Source organism: Apiospora hydei (assembly GCF_038363865.1).
Source record: "Apiospora hydei strain CBS 114990 chromosome Unknown utg000002l_segment0_segment0, whole genome shotgun sequence".
Taxonomy (NCBI): domain Eukaryota; kingdom Fungi; phylum Ascomycota; class Sordariomycetes; order Amphisphaeriales; family Apiosporaceae; genus Apiospora; species Apiospora hydei.
The window spans coordinates 2,698,526-2,712,931 of NW_027117361.1; the positions used below are offsets into that span (position 1 = coordinate 2,698,526).

A 14,406-nucleotide genomic window follows, 5' to 3' on the forward strand; every position below is an offset into this window, starting at 1 on the left:
TGCCGCCCCTGACGTTGCTATGCCGGGCGCCAATACAGCATATCCCAACGAGATGGGCCGTGAAGCGCAGAAACTCTACTATTGCCCACTCCCTCTAGTCTCTATAGCAATGAGTACTCCTCCAAAATGCCTAACAAAAGACATGCCAAACGTGATGTATAATTGTCAGCCCGATCAAGGTGCTGCCATACGCACCATGCGCGACAGTGGTGTTGCTATCCATCCATAATCTCCATAACAGGACGATTGCTGCCAGAATCTGCAGCGCTGCCAGATTCACGCAAGAAAAGCGCAGAAGTGCTTGTGTTTTGCCCTGCTGGATCTGCGATTCTCCAAGGTCAACAGCGAGCCGCACCGACATCGCAAGATTGATGATAATGGCCCCAAGAGCCAGAGTAGGGGCATACTGCTCTGTTGATTGTAGGGCTGTTATCCAAGCCCAAAGAGCACCAAATAGTATAATCAATTCCGCCATACGGACCCTGCTGTTGTTGACCGGAGCATGGGATACGTGGTTGGGTGCTCCAAAGACATTTGTTTTGTTCCTGGGTGCCCCGAACCTACGGCTCTCCGGTTCTGGGCTCAGGCTGAACGAACCCATTAACCTGGATAGACCCTCCGTAGCTTCGTCCCTGGCCTGAGGAGCATGGAATCTTGACTCTTTAAAGGCCATGCTATTCTGCTCCAAGTTCCGCGCCGGGCTTCCGATGTCGACAGGACCTCTGCGCGTGGTCGAGAAGAAGTTCTCCGGGATATCTTTGGGGCTATCTCGGATAATTGGCTTCATAGGAGGATTACGTACACGCTGCGCAGGGGTGGTCGGTGCCGGAGGGATTTTATACCAAAACGGACCTGGCTTGTCCTCTATGGGCGCATCGCTAAAACGTGGGTTTGGGTTCTTGACTTTGAAAGGGTTATGAGTGCTGAATGCTCGATGCTGCGATCCAGAAGGCGCCCAATCCATTTCATCGCCGTACTGGGCCGCTGGGGGCCCAGGCTGAGTTTGAGAAGACTCATCAGAGAGCCGCAGGGACCCGAACCCAGACATAGGCTGAACTCGTCGAGGGTGCAATTCAAATGGCGCCTGCGGCGGCTGTTGTGGCCGAGTTGCGCTCATCGAATGGCGAAGGGGCGAACTCAAGCTAGGATTTTCTTGGCGGGTCTTATTGGGTCTGGGAGGAGTTTCCAGAATTTCGTCCAAGATACTCCCAAGGTCATCACGCTTGCCCTGTGGCGGAGGCTTCGGCTCATCTGCTGGAACCAGGCTGACCGGCTTGTTTGCCCCGAAGAGGGGCGTGGTGTCCAAACGCACAACTCGCCCAGAAATCGTATAAACCTCGCTATGTATCAGTACAGTGATGCGAATATGATATGGTAATAGCGCGCTTACATAGAACATTAAAAGCGCTATCACGAGATGCGCTCCTAGTTGCGAAGCTGCCGGGATCCCCTTCGAGTCGTTATACTGGGACACGAAGAGGCAGGTGAGCCGTATGAAGAGAATAACGAGCTGGTATGTGTACCACTGGCCAACACCGAATATATGCGATGTAAAGCCTCGAATGGTCTGCTTGAACCTTGGGTTCCATGCAAAGGAGGCGAGGCCTAGGCTGATAGACCATTTTATGAACCGGTCGGCATCAGGCGAGAACATCAAAGCATAGTAGCAGGTGTTCCGTAAAGGGGCAATGAGCCAGTGGGTGGTAGCAGCAATCTCGTCGTCTTCCACAAAAAGCGCGCAAAGCACAGAGGCGTGCCAGCAGAATTCCAGGGCAAAGGCGATATTCCATGCCAGTTTCCCGGCGGAATCCACCACGTCTAGTGCACCACGTTTCTTGACCTCGCGCCGTCTTTCTCTCGTCCGATCCATCACGCGTCTAAGGTGGTCGGTCTTGGCAGTGTAGCTGGCTTTATTAAGCTGCCGTTGCACTTTGGGTTCGCACGTAGCGCATACTTGCGGGTACCTCTGCTCGAGATCTGCTCTCCATTTGCGGAAAGCTCGTATTCTGTCGTTGTACTCCGGGTCGCTCTGGTCATCGGGGATCTCGAACTGGCGTAGGGCTTCGGTGTAGATATGCTGGTTCTTCAAGCAACTCGCGCAGAAGATGGAGTCCATGGCTGAACCGTCTGGAGACGAGGCAGGCTGCTCCGATGGCATTCTCGAATTGAACGACCTGGCATATTGGGGTGCCACAGCTGGCGCAGCATCCAGGGGAGTAGAGGTCGGCGGATCTGTGATATCTCCATGCTAGAATACCGGGATTTTGATCAGCAACCATGTGTCTGATTGAAGGGGCGTTACTCTCGCATCGTACATACCTCGTCTAACCAATTGGTAGCTTCGCAGTGGGAGCAGAGAAAAGATTGGCGGCCATCGAAGCGCAGGTTGGTTCTCTTGCCGCAATAGAAGCAGCTGAGAAACTTCCTTGACCGGAGTGTTGGCATGATGTGAAGCTCCAATCAAGGCGAACTGACTGTCCGAGTCAAGAGGTGGAATCATTCATCAGAGTTGCTTCTCAAAGGGTCAAAATCCCAGCGCCTCTCTTGCATGTGCAATTACGCAACTTTCCGAGGGGAAGCAGCAGGTAAAAAGTCCGCCGCAAGCCACAGCCGCCGTCCTGGGGAAAGGTCTAGGCTGCCTGGTGAGGCAGGAAGGAGATGAGGCGAGGCCGGGCTGCCTGGGTTTTACGTGACGGGATGGCAAGACGTCACAATGACCACAAGTCAAACCTAAACCAAGCCAGACTGGGAGGAACAGGTAACCTATTTACTTACATACATCAATATTTCAAACTAATATTGATTGAAGATACGACATGACAGCAGGATGGGAAATCAAAAGTAAACAGCTAGAATGTCAACATTGGTGGATTGATTTTGGAGTCGCATACGCTAGGAGACTAGTGCGTCTAAATTTATTGACAGCCGCGATGGGCAGAAGTGTCATTAACAACACCCCGGACTACTTATGTACACCACCCTCCGGATCAACATGTAGGTCGGATACAAAGTAACACTAGGTAAAAGCCACATACTTAATAATTATCTACCAGCACTCATATAACAGTTATATGAAAGCTATAAAATAACGTTAATAACTGGACGTCGTCATGGAGGTATCAAATGTCCCTACCACTATGGGCCAGGAATTCGATGCCAATGTTTCGCCGGCTATTGGCGGCTAACATCCGCTACGCTAATGCGAACAGCCCTGAGAAGCTGCGGCTAATCGCTAATGCGCCGTTCGAGTGCTGGCAGAGCCCCAACATCTGCAAGAGGCAGGTGCATGCTTGCTAGGGTGTTGTTACATCCCAGCTACACTAATTCAATTGATCATTGGATGAACACATCGAGCTCGGCCTGACTGTCTCAAACTGCCCAGATTTGTAACCTTATTGCCATGTAGCAGAGATCAAATCAGCCAGACTTTACAAACGAAGTGGGAGCAGTATTCTTTGGTGATCTCCGAACTCGCCATGGCAGACCACGCATTGCTGCCGTCAAGGGGCAGCTCCCATGAGGTGCAATCAGCTTCTACTGCCAGCACTCGAGTGAAAGGAAGCGAAAATGGACTTCGACTGAGGCACAACGACCAATCATCACACGGTGAACCCTCTGCACCCAATACTGAAGAAGGAAGCCTTACTGCTGATGGCACGAAGTCCACCTCAGCCGGTACAGGACGGGCTGATAGCGACATCGTCGAGTCAACTCTCTCGTTTTTCAGATTGCTTTGCCATGCAATGCTTCACGTTACTGCCCTCGGTGCACTATACTTGGGCACCGGCCTGGTGGCTCCCATCTCCGGCGCCTACTTCATGTACTTCTTGGTAAGTTGGCTGGGACAAGGACCTTGTCGCATGGCTTGTTCAGAGGTTGACACATATCGGTGCTAAACAGATGAACCTTTCCTCGAGGCTATCCGCGCTGGAGGCCAGAACGCCGGCTCCTCTTGATCGCATTGATTTATCAGTTCCTCGGGTCTCTGTTGCGACTCTTTGGCTTCTCCTGGTATGTTTTTCCGGCTCTCCAATTCTGTAGGTGGTTCTAATGGTAACGCGAAGACTGCTGTCTTTCTATACACGACCACTCAAGGATTTTCGTTCGCTGTGATGGCATTTCCCGTCGTTCTGTGGTTTCTTATTATGACCCTTTATTTTTTCACTGTAGGTTCCCTTATTACCCCTGCAACCCCGGCTCTTGCTGATTGTCGAGAAAGCTTCGACACAAGTCTCTAGTTGCTTGCGCCAACCAACCTCCTGGGACTAAATATCATATCGAAAAAGGTTTCCGTCTTTACTTTGCTGGATCAGGCGGACACACTGGAGAGCTTCTGCAAATGCTTACCAACAGCCCGCCGGCTGACAATATTCACCGGATCTGGGTTATCTGCAATGGTGATGAGACATCACGCCAAAGGATTATTGACTGGGAAGCCAAGAGGAAGTTGGGCAAGTCCTTGGTTAGTGGCTATGAAATTGTCGCGATTCGACGGGCTCGTGCAGTCCATCAGCACTGGGCTACTGTTCCCGTCAGCGCTATTCAATGCGCATATGATATCTACAAGGCCCTGAACCGAGGATACCCATATCGGGGAGCCCAAGGTAACAGCAGAGAACCCCGGAGCGGTCATACAGCTGGAAAAGTCTATCCCCAAATCATTGTCACCAATGGCCCCGGTACTGGTCTTATCATTGCAGGTGTGGCTTGGCTGATGAAGATGCTTTGGCTCCTCCCTGCCAACTCCTGCAAGGTTGTCTTCATTGAAAGTATTGCTCGCGTCAAGACATTGAGCTTGACCGGAAAACTATTCTACTATACCGGCATCGCTACCAGCATTGTTGTCCAACATAAGGCAGTTGGCAGGAAGTATAACCTCAAGGTGGAAGAGATGCTCACGGCTCGAGAGCTCAGCAACCCTGGTGGCAACATGTTCCCGGGCTTTTCTGGAGTGCATTAGATGGCATGCCAGGCATTGATGGCATTGCAACTATACGAGCGACTCTTTCCCTGAGGGTTTGTTATTGATCAGTCCAGCGTCCGTATGATGCAGTTCTTGACGAGAGCGAAGTTGGTGGTAAAATAGACCAGCAGATATTGATAGCGAGCTTGGTTGCCAATGATACCAATAAGAACAATGATCCCCTTAATGGCAAAAATGCTGCTCTTCTCCAACCCCTGACCAAGGGCTATACGTGCATTCTTTCTGGGGCATCTGCTGTTGTCGCAAGGAACAGCCTCAGATCGGCAGACTCCACGAGACAAGCACGCAAGGCAGGGGGTTTTGCACATTTTTTAATGCTTGTACATGTATACTACATAAAATACATTTTTGTTCTAATTTCAAGCAGGAGGTATGTTGGCTGTGGACTCCAGGTCTTCTCGCAACGAGTCCACATCCAGATCTGCCGCTTCCGGGTCTTCGCTGGCGTCGAATGACGAGTACGCAGCGGTCTGCTCTCCCTGGATCTTCTCAATCTCCCTGGTGGCCCATCTCTTCCACCGCTCGAACTGCTGGTCCTCCAACTTCATACCGACCTGGTTGAAGGTCTGGCCGAAGTACGCGCCCACCATGCGGGCCTCCTCTTGGGCGATTCTGCGCTCAATCTCCTCCTCCTGGCGGAGCTTATAGAACTCCTTTCGCACCTGGTCGTAGGCTGTGTCTTCCGTGATGCCGGGGACGTTCTCCATCAAGTACATCTGGCGCTGGACAACACTATAAAAGCACCCAACCATTAGTCATGAGTGCCCCATGCATGTGATATCCTCTTCGGGGCCATAACTTACCACTCGCCGCTCAGCGGCATACCAGGCTGCCTCAAACCCTTGCTCCAGTCACAGCGGAGGGGCGTCCTTGCCGTCCATCTCGATGATCATCCGCGGCCGCGCCAGCTCCCAGGGGTGGTCTGTGTAGAACTTCTTGCGCAGCTCGTCCTCCTTGTACACGAGCTTCTGGGGCTGGAATAACCGGCTCGCTTTCCGCGCGCGGGGGTTCGGCTGTCTGTGCTGCGGCGGGAAGGGCCGCGTGAGGATCTCCGAGGGCGGTATGGACTCGACCACCTTGTACCACACGGGCTGCTGGACGGCGAGGCGGGGCTTGATGCGGTGCTCCATCAGCGTCGTGACGGTCTGGTATACGCGCGCCGGCCGGATCTGGCGCTGCGCGGGCCCGCGGACCATGGTCGCAATTGGGGGGGGCTGAGCGGGCGCTCAGTCGAACGTTGCGACAGGAAGGAGGGGGCAACGGAAGTGCGGCGTCGACGTTGGAAGAAAGGCTACTGGGGCTCTTTCTTCGCCGAGGTCTGGTCTGAATTGGTGCCTGTACGCAGCTCTGGACATCGGCCAGCACCTTGGAAATTGAGAGCTCGTCGGTGGCAGCGATCTTCCGGAACCGCCAATGGAAATTTCAGGTGGATCCCGATGTCGATTAGGCGTTTGGGTGCATCTCACAGCGCCCTCGATTTCAATTGGCCGCTTATCGATAATTGCAGAGACACCAGAAAGCAGAAGCTTAGCCTAACCCCGGCCTGTCGGGCCCGTGTCCTTCTAGATCGAGAGCTTCCCTGAAAAAAAGTTGCGACTTCCAAGCTCCGAAGGCGATATCTGCCTCCTCCTACGCCACTGGACCCTCTGTACCTGTTATCCCCCTCCTCTCTTCTTCCAATCTCGCGACGTTTCACAGCCCCGGCTGATGTCGCTGCGGTCCTGAAGAGCTGTGATGACGGGACCAACATGCTGGACAGCTCATGAAAATCTCCGGTCGAATTGACGGGTCGATATACGGCGCGATACTTTGCAGTCGACCGCGACCCTGCCGCCAACGCTCTGTATCAGCATCGGATCGCATCACGACAATCGCCGCAATAAAGCAAGACCATGTTGGCTTCAGCTCAACCGCCGCTACACATGCCGTCCCAGTCGTGCTCCGGTTGTGGCAAAATGCCCCCGCCCACGTCTCTCCCTCCAGCAAAGCGGCAAGCCATATCAGAGCCAAGAGAGAAAACTATTCTCGTCACTGCATCCCACTGTGACGAACCGGGTGGGCCGACGACCATTGAATCCAACCTATTTCACTTCTCATCTCCCCCGCAAGCAAAAAATGGAACCATACATGCTCCTCCGTTCCCTTAGAAGCTGAGATTCAAGCCCCCGCCAAAGCTCTGAGCATCGCTCCTTTCCCAGCCCATACAGACCCGCATATGTCCAAGGAAGAGCTGCTCGGTTTCCTCGACTTCTACGACGATATCAGTGTAGAGGAGCGCTTGGAGTTCTTGAAAGATCCGTACATGCGGAAATATGCTCCGCCTGAGGATACAAGTCTCAATGTCTCGGATCGCCTCCATGAGCTGGTAGCACCTGCACCGGAGGAGGTGGAGCGGGGGAGCCAAGAGGATATGGAAGTCGTAGCAAAGTTGAGGGCAGCTGTCTATTCGAGGTTATTGCGGCCGCATAGCGTGGATCTGGAGACGATATATGATCTGTACCTGCTACTGCCTGGGCATCGGATACCATATATGTCTTCTCGTCTGCGTCACTCCCTCTTTGCAGCACTGGGGATTACCGAACGCAAAAGCCCAAAGGCCATGCTGCGTTACTTTGCCGTTGTAGCAGATACTAAAGCCAGCGGGTTTGCACTGTCGAGGACGGAGTGGAATACGGCCATGTCGTTTGCGAGTCGTTATGTGGGTACATCCACCGACGTGGAAGCGGAGGCAGCACTGCATCTGTGGCGAGAGATGGAACAGGACGTTGGCGTCAAGGGCAACGAGGCTACTTTTAACATTCTGTTTGACGTCGCATCCAAGGCCGGGAAATTCGCGCTCGCCGAGATGATCTACCAGGAGATGAACACACGTGGCTTCCATTTCAACCGATTCCACCACGTCAGTCTCATCCATTTCTTCGGTCTTAAAATGGACGCCGGTGGTGTCAGGGCAGCTTACCGAGAGATGGTCAACTCATCTGAGATCATCGATACGACAGTCCTCAACTGTGCCCTGATTGGCTTGTTGAGGTCCGGTGAAGAGGCCTCAGCTGAGCGGCTATACAACAAGATGAAGGCGACCGACAGGAGGTCCAAGATCATTCCCGAACGCAACTACACCTCGCAAAAGAAGATGACCAAGGTGATGTTGATGTTTGCACGTGTTGCACGAAAACACCCAGACATGCAGCGGGGTTTTCAGAGCACCAGTCTGACAACACCTGACCTGCACACATACCGCATTCTCGTCAACCACTTCGGTGTCAGACTAGGAGATATGTCCCGAGTTGCCCAGTTCTTGGACGAAATGAAGTTCTTTCGAGTTCCGCTTCACGGGAGCGTGTTTCTCGCCCTTTTCAAATCGTTTGCCCAGCACGGCAGCGATGGGTCGGACTGGAGCGTACAACGACTCGACAGCGTCTGGAATGCTTTTCTCGACGCCTACGACGCCGGCACGGACGGCTTGTATGTTAGCACATGGATGGCCATGTGGATTCTCCGGTCTTTTGCCCACTGTACGCGGTCCCAGGACCGCGTCCTCGGGGTATATGAGGAGCTCAGCCTCCGGTGGGAACTGGATTCGCAGAATCGAAGTTTCATGTTGGACTTTTGCACAAGCTGTTCAGCAAGAGCGGCTTGTATCTACGTACCACCGAGTCCCAGATGGTGAACACGGCGATGTCATCTGCATTGGGACATGGGCACCAGGGGTTCCATGGGCGCACATAGACGGAGGAAAACGTGTATATTATATATGATGATGGAACCATATTTTGGGGATACGATTATGGATGATACCACTGCTTGTGATGAATATCAAGTCAAATATATATCTGACTCGACTTACTCTCAACTGTTCAATATTTTCTACGTGAGCATCGGTACTATATCATTAGCGTCTGATATGTCTTGGAGAGGATGATATTACCGTATCTAGGCTTGTGTATTGGCTGACAACCTTTCCTCTGGAGAAAAGATTGTCTTAATACCAGCCAAATCCCAGTCAGGTAAGCAGTCTAATGAAGCCCGCAAGCCCTTTGGCGTCTAGCGGGAGTAGATTGACCTTCACAAGCTTTGTGACTATATCTTTGGCTATGCTTAGGTGAGCATCCGCCATGCTTGTCGTAGACAGCCCCTCCCCCTCCCCCGAAGGAGTTGTCAACCATACCAAGCCCGCCTCCTTATACGTTTTTGTGTATATAGATAGCATAATGGGGTGATGAGTGTATGCGGCCCCCGTCTCATTAACAGGCGGCATCGTTTAATGAGCCATGTTACACGCCAGCACAACGAGAGTTCAGCCCGAAGAAAACAGCCAGCAAGAACGCCAGAAAGGCCCTGGGCTCCCACGCACTCTGTTGTTACACTGTGTCCTGCTTTCCACCACGATCAAAGACTCTTAACTTTGCTATCGTTCCCAAAATGAGATTAGCGCGTCATGGCGCACTAATCCCCCTATTAACGAAAGCGTACCACGCATATCGACCGTCCACGACAGAAACGCTTCATCATAAACGAGCACGTTATCGCACAAAAACGCATTCCAGTCTTCCAGGAATTATATTCGTTCGCATAATTTACAGGTCCCATCTTTGTTCCCTTTTAATCGCGGTCCATCCAGTTTCTATGCGCAGCGGCCTGCGCAGCGCTGGGCGAGCTTCTCGCGATCTCTTGCAGGGTCTCTTGGCCATTCGCGTTGGCGCCGAGTCGAACGAGCTTGAACTGCTCGTAGAGTCCGCCTAGAATTTATCGTTCGTTAGTGAATTCCGTTCGCGCCACGGTCGTTCTAAAAAAAGGTAGAAAAAAGAGTAAACGGAAACTTACCGCTCGCGTTCTTCTTCTCGCGCACCGGCCTCTGGCTGCTGTGCGAGGCGCGCAGGGCGAGGCTGCCGCTGCTGGCCGGGGAGGCGAGGCGGTTCGGGTCCTTGTTCTCGTGGGCCCGCGGTGCCGAGTAGTAGAGGACGTCGCCCTGGTCCTGGTCGAACGCGTGGTAGATCGAGTTGCCGGCCACGATGGAGAAGGCGCCGCCGGTCTTCTGGCTGCCGTAGATGCCAGCCTGGCTGGCCCCGTGGGCGCCGTGGTGAAGGGCGACGAGGCGCATGGGGAACCATTGGCCGACGGACAGGCCGTTGTGGCCGAATTCTTTGCTCGACTGGTGCGGCAGTCGGGGGTTCAGCATGTAGACTCTGCGGCCGGCGCCGTTTCTGGTCGAGATGACTCCGTGCATGATTCCGTTCGTGCCAAACAACGGGTCGCGTGCGCTGGGAACCCTAATCTGCACAGCGGGTGCTTCCTCGTTGGCGTTGTTGTTGTTGGATGCAGTGCCATTCATAGCCGGTGCCGGGGCCGGTGCTTGTTGCTGCGTCACGGGCTGGTCTTCAGGTTCGCTCCAGTCCTCGTCCTCCCACTTGGCGACCAGTCTGGCGGCACGCTCGGCGATATCAGCAGGGAAGTAAAACCCCGGCGTGTTCAAGAGGGCCAGCGTCGCCGCCACCTTTGATTCTTTAAAGATGCGATGGTTCATCTCCAACTTGAACTCCAGGAAGTTGAGGTAGGGGGCGAAACGTGCAAGTCTTCGCACGTCCTCGGGGTCGCTGGTCGGGACCTGCTTCCTCTTCTTGCTCTTCACGGCGAAGCTTCTTATTCCACTGTGCTCTTTCTGTATGCCTTTTATGCAGTCATAGTAGGTCGGGTCCTGCTGGGGGACTGAGATCTCCAGGATCTCCAGAACATCCTCGGCGTCGCTGCTGTCACTGCTGGCGGCCCTCTCGGTATCTGCTTTCTTCTCTGTCTCTGGTGCTTGCGACGACCCTTCGGGCCAAGATGCTGGCAGGGACGTGTCCACTGCCTTCGGACCACTGGCCACTGGGGCCGTTCCAGCTGCTTCTGGATGGGTGGTTGTCAATACTTTCTCCGTACTTGCTGGTTCTTCGACCATCGAAGCCTTTTCGGTCACTCTTGCTCGATTGACTGCGCGTGATAGCCCTTCGAGGTGGCTTTTGTCCTGCTTGCCCCTGCCAGCCGGGCGCCTGATGAGCGCCACGGGGCTTCCGCTCCGCTTGCGCTTCAGCTGGTTCACCATCTTAGATGACTCAGGCCACCAGGTCTTCAACCCTCGAGACGAAATGAATCATAGGGCTTAGGGCAAGCCTGCGATGAGACGAACGACTCCGAGGCCACGAGGAATATTGGAGACGGCCTCCTGGGAAGATGATGCTCAACAAGGAAAGGGATCTTTGAAACAAATCGTACCCGGGGATTGAAACTGAAGGTATAACCAGGTCTACGCCAATATGGCCAGCGCCGATTGGAAAGAGGTTGGAAGCCAATGGCAGGTCTACGGTCTGGTAGACCGCATCGACAAGTGCTCTGTGTCGACCTCGATCCAATGCCAAGTCAACCCAGCCGGAACGAAGGTCTCAAAAGGAGGTGAGCGAGGTGGCGAGGTGGTGAGGTAACGGGCGCGTCTACGGTATAATCCGAGACGCGTCTTGGAAGAATAGGGAAGGGGAAGAGTGGGCAATTCCTCTGTAGGAAAGCTGCTTGATTCGATGGCCGATTGTGTCTTGGGGTTCGGGGTGAAGTAAGAGTATGAGGAAGAAGGTATGGGGGAGAAAGTTGCAAGTGTAATGTAGGTGACAATCCAGCTTGCAATATTAGAAGCTTCAGCACTTGGTTGTTGAAGAATAGGTAAGAGGTTGTGCCAGACCCCAATTGCAACACCACCCGTGCGCTTAGTGGTATTGCACTCTACCTGTAACCTAGGCGTGTAGGTTACCGCCTACAAACCATCTGATCTTTGAATAGAGATCCTCTCCCACCCCCGCCCTCTGTATAGCCTGGGGGATGCACCGAGGGCTCTTCAGCGGGCTGTAGTTGACGCCCGCATTGCTGATGATATAGTCCAGGCCATCGGGGAGGAGCTTCTGCGTGGCCTCGGCGGCGTCGTGGACGCTATCCGACTTGGTCACGTCCAGGCTCACAAGATGAAGCTGAGCGTATCCGTGCTTCTTCTTGAGCTCTTGGAGGCCGGCTGATTTGGTAGGGTCTCTGGCAGTGGCAATGACGATGTTTCCGGGGTCTTTGAGCTGTTCATAATGACTGTTAGCCCGGGTGCCGTGACTGAGTTATAAGTGAAGGTGGAAAAGCATATCTTACCAGTTCCGTCACGAAGCCTAGGCCGAGACCGCGGCTGGAGCCAGTGATGAGATAGGAAGGCATTGTAGTTATACGAGGGACGTTGTATATAGTGGTGGTATGTTGAGTGAGGCACGCAAGAGCTGACGAGGTTGTCATCCGTCGTTCTTCGTGTCTCACGATGAGATCCAGCCCCGTTATATATATCCATTTTTTGAGGAGAGTAGCAGGCCACCCCTGTACGTTACTCAGCTATGCAATTGGCTTTCCATGCTTAGAAGTTTCATGGGGAAGGATTACTCTATCTAGGTTCGCGATCGCATGTTTGCGGAACTACCCACCGATGCCCGCAGTAGTCCGCAACTCGCGGGGACGAGGCGCCGAAGCGACCGCAACGGCCGCAAGGAACGACCGCGTCTGCCAGACTCGGAGCAGCGTGGATTGATAATCGACTTACAGGTAGGCACCCCTGGCCAAGACTTATTTTCAATGACAAGAGACCAGACAGGGATGTCTAGTATGTATGCCAGTGATGGAGGGTTGGCTGTCTATCTCGTAAGTCACACTGGGCTAATCACAAGTCACTAGGGAAAGCCAGGGCCTTGTAGTTGTTGAGTCACCGGCGAGAAGGGAATTAATGGATACGAGGTAGCCCGTCACACGGCTGAATTGCCAAGAACATAAATGCCAGACGGCATTTAAGTCACAACAAGTTTCCATGCTTGCCGTATGACAAGGAAAATCCTCTTCCCATAATGTTTCCAATAAGAAATGGCGGGCAAGCGCACCAAAGTGCGACAACCCCCTAAAGGCGCCGGGCCCGCCGAGGTCCTCCCCCTATCTCTTCGTCGGTCCGCAAAACACCACCGAGCCCGCCGTCGCGGCCGCTGCGGGCATAACCCACATCATCTCCCTGGGATGCCGGCCCAAACATAACAACAATGACAACAATGGTCCTGGAGGTGCCAACGGCCGCGGCCTTGCTAGCATTGCCTACCATCACATTGGCATCCGAGACAAGACGGAAGCCGACCTCGGCACCGCAGCGCTGCTCGTCGCCGACATCATCAACAACGCGCGTCGCAGTAGTCGCGATAAAGGAGGAGGAGAGGACGAGGGAACAGGGGAAGGAGCAGAGGAAGGAGAAGGGGAAAGAAGAGGACGGGGCCAAGGTGCTCTTTCACTGTATGGGCGGCATTTCGCGGTCACCCGCCGTGGTGGCTTACTATTTGATGCGGGAGGAGGGCATGAGCCTGCGCGACGCATTGGGGGCCATCATGAAGGCAAGACCGGCCATGAGGCCGAACGACGGATTCCTGAGGCAGCTGAAGGAGCTGGAGGTTGGGCTGCGAGGGGAGGGAACATTAGAAGGAGTCGAGTCGCTCCCGTTGGAGACCAAGAAACGGCAAGACTTGTTGTTGAGCGCGGATGCGAAGGAGAAATGACTTGAGCGATGATGGGTGATGACTGAGAATGGTCATACTAGGCACGCAAACGTCTCAGATCGACTGACTGACGAGTCTGTCAAGGGGACAAGACACCAGATGCGATGGTCTATGTCTATCTATGAGAGTGTCCTGACGCCGGCACTGACTGACGATCAGGACATTGCGAGTCCATCCTCCCCAGCCAATAACCACCAGGCAAAATGAAAGAACAGATTAAGCCGCCTTCTGCGGATCGTGCCCCCCAATTCTTCAACGACCGCGCACTCTTGCTATCCGTGTCCTGCTTCGCCTTGCCCTCCTGCGCGAGATGCCGCTTGCAGTACGCGACGACCTTGCGCGTATGAGGCAAATCGTCCTCGTCGTACTTGGCGGCATCTTTCTCCGGATTCTTCTTCAGGATCTCAATGATCTTACGGCCGCTGTTTCACGCACATCGCTAAATATCGTCAGTCAGCACGCGCAGGGCACCCGCAAGCAATACGCCAAGATGGAGAGGCCGCTCAATTCCACCCCTCTTCGCAAGAAAAAGGAGAGGTCTACAGTACCTTTCGTGGCCGACAGTCTCCCCGGACCCGTCATCCTTGGCCCAGCCGGCGCTTTCGGACGACTCACCCTTGAGCCATCCCTCGAGGTCCGAGGCGGTCATGTTGACGAGTTCGTTAAACTCCCTAGGGTCACTGTCAGTAGGGCCTCTTCAGTCTCTTCAGTAGCATTGTAGGACCAAAAGCAAGACCTACTCAATAATAATTTGGTCGTCTTTCACCATTCTGACGATATCGAGGCCGAGTGAGTAATTGTAGACTATGGTTTAGACAGAATTGATATATTTATATACAG

At 53.7% G+C, this 14,406-nt stretch overlaps 8 protein-coding genes across 8 annotated transcripts; 3 read left to right on the forward strand and 5 right to left on the reverse strand.

Moving 5' to 3' along the window:
• Positions 1-130: 130 nt before the first annotated feature.
• PG997_000855 (uncharacterized protein) lies at positions 131-2,445 on the reverse strand (the record flags this gene model as incomplete). Its single annotated transcript, XM_066805170.1, has 3 exons — positions 131-1,336; positions 1,391-2,248; positions 2,320-2,445. 3 exons carry the CDS (start codon positions 2,443-2,445, stop codon positions 131-133), a joined length of 2,190 nt encoding a protein of 729 aa, XP_066674943.1.
• A 1,031-nt stretch (positions 2,446-3,476) lies between these two features.
• On the forward strand, positions 3,477-4,960 carry PG997_000856 (uncharacterized protein; the record flags this gene model as incomplete). The annotated part of the gene is made up of 3 exons (XM_066805171.1): positions 3,477-3,830; positions 3,901-4,011; positions 4,232-4,960. 3 exons carry the CDS (start codon positions 3,477-3,479, stop codon positions 4,958-4,960), a joined length of 1,194 nt encoding a protein of 397 aa, XP_066674944.1.
• Positions 4,961-5,343: 383 nt separating this feature from the next.
• PG997_000857 (mitochondrial 37S ribosomal protein mS23) lies at positions 5,344-6,180 on the reverse strand (the record flags this gene model as incomplete). The annotated part of the gene is made up of 2 exons (XM_066805172.1): positions 5,344-5,716; positions 5,840-6,180. The coding sequence occupies 2 exons, from the start codon at positions 6,178-6,180 to the stop codon at positions 5,344-5,346; spliced, it is 714 nt and encodes a 237-aa protein (XP_066674945.1).
• Positions 6,181-7,199: 1,019 nt separating this feature from the next.
• Positions 7,200-8,654, forward strand: PG997_000858 (uncharacterized protein; the record flags this gene model as incomplete). Its single annotated transcript, XM_066805173.1, has 1 exon — positions 7,200-8,654. The coding sequence occupies one exon, from the start codon at positions 7,200-7,202 to the stop codon at positions 8,652-8,654; it is 1,455 nt and encodes a 484-aa protein (XP_066674946.1).
• Positions 8,655-9,586: 932 nt separating this feature from the next.
• On the reverse strand, positions 9,587-11,066 carry PG997_000859 (uncharacterized protein; the record flags this gene model as incomplete). Its single annotated transcript, XM_066805174.1, has 2 exons — positions 9,587-9,723; positions 9,809-11,066. The coding sequence occupies 2 exons, from the start codon at positions 11,064-11,066 to the stop codon at positions 9,587-9,589; spliced, it is 1,395 nt and encodes a 464-aa protein (XP_066674947.1).
• Positions 11,067-11,745: 679 nt separating this feature from the next.
• PG997_000860 (short-chain dehydrogenases/reductase) lies at positions 11,746-12,205 on the reverse strand (the record flags this gene model as incomplete). The annotated part of the gene is made up of 2 exons (XM_066805175.1): positions 11,746-12,072; positions 12,143-12,205. 2 exons carry the CDS (start codon positions 12,203-12,205, stop codon positions 11,746-11,748), a joined length of 390 nt encoding a protein of 129 aa, XP_066674948.1.
• Positions 12,206-13,071: 866 nt separating this feature from the next.
• Positions 13,072-13,566, forward strand: PG997_000861 (protein-tyrosine phosphatase-like protein; the record flags this gene model as incomplete). Its single annotated transcript, XM_066805176.1, has 1 exon — positions 13,072-13,566. The coding sequence occupies one exon, from the start codon at positions 13,072-13,074 to the stop codon at positions 13,564-13,566; it is 495 nt and encodes a 164-aa protein (XP_066674949.1).
• A 115-nt stretch (positions 13,567-13,681) lies between these two features.
• Positions 13,682-14,215, reverse strand: PG997_000862 (DNA-binding protein; the record flags this gene model as incomplete). The annotated part of the gene is made up of 2 exons (XM_066805177.1): positions 13,682-13,988; positions 14,115-14,215. The coding sequence occupies 2 exons, from the start codon at positions 14,213-14,215 to the stop codon at positions 13,682-13,684; spliced, it is 408 nt and encodes a 135-aa protein (XP_066674950.1).
• Between the last annotated feature and the right edge of the window lie 191 nt (positions 14,216-14,406).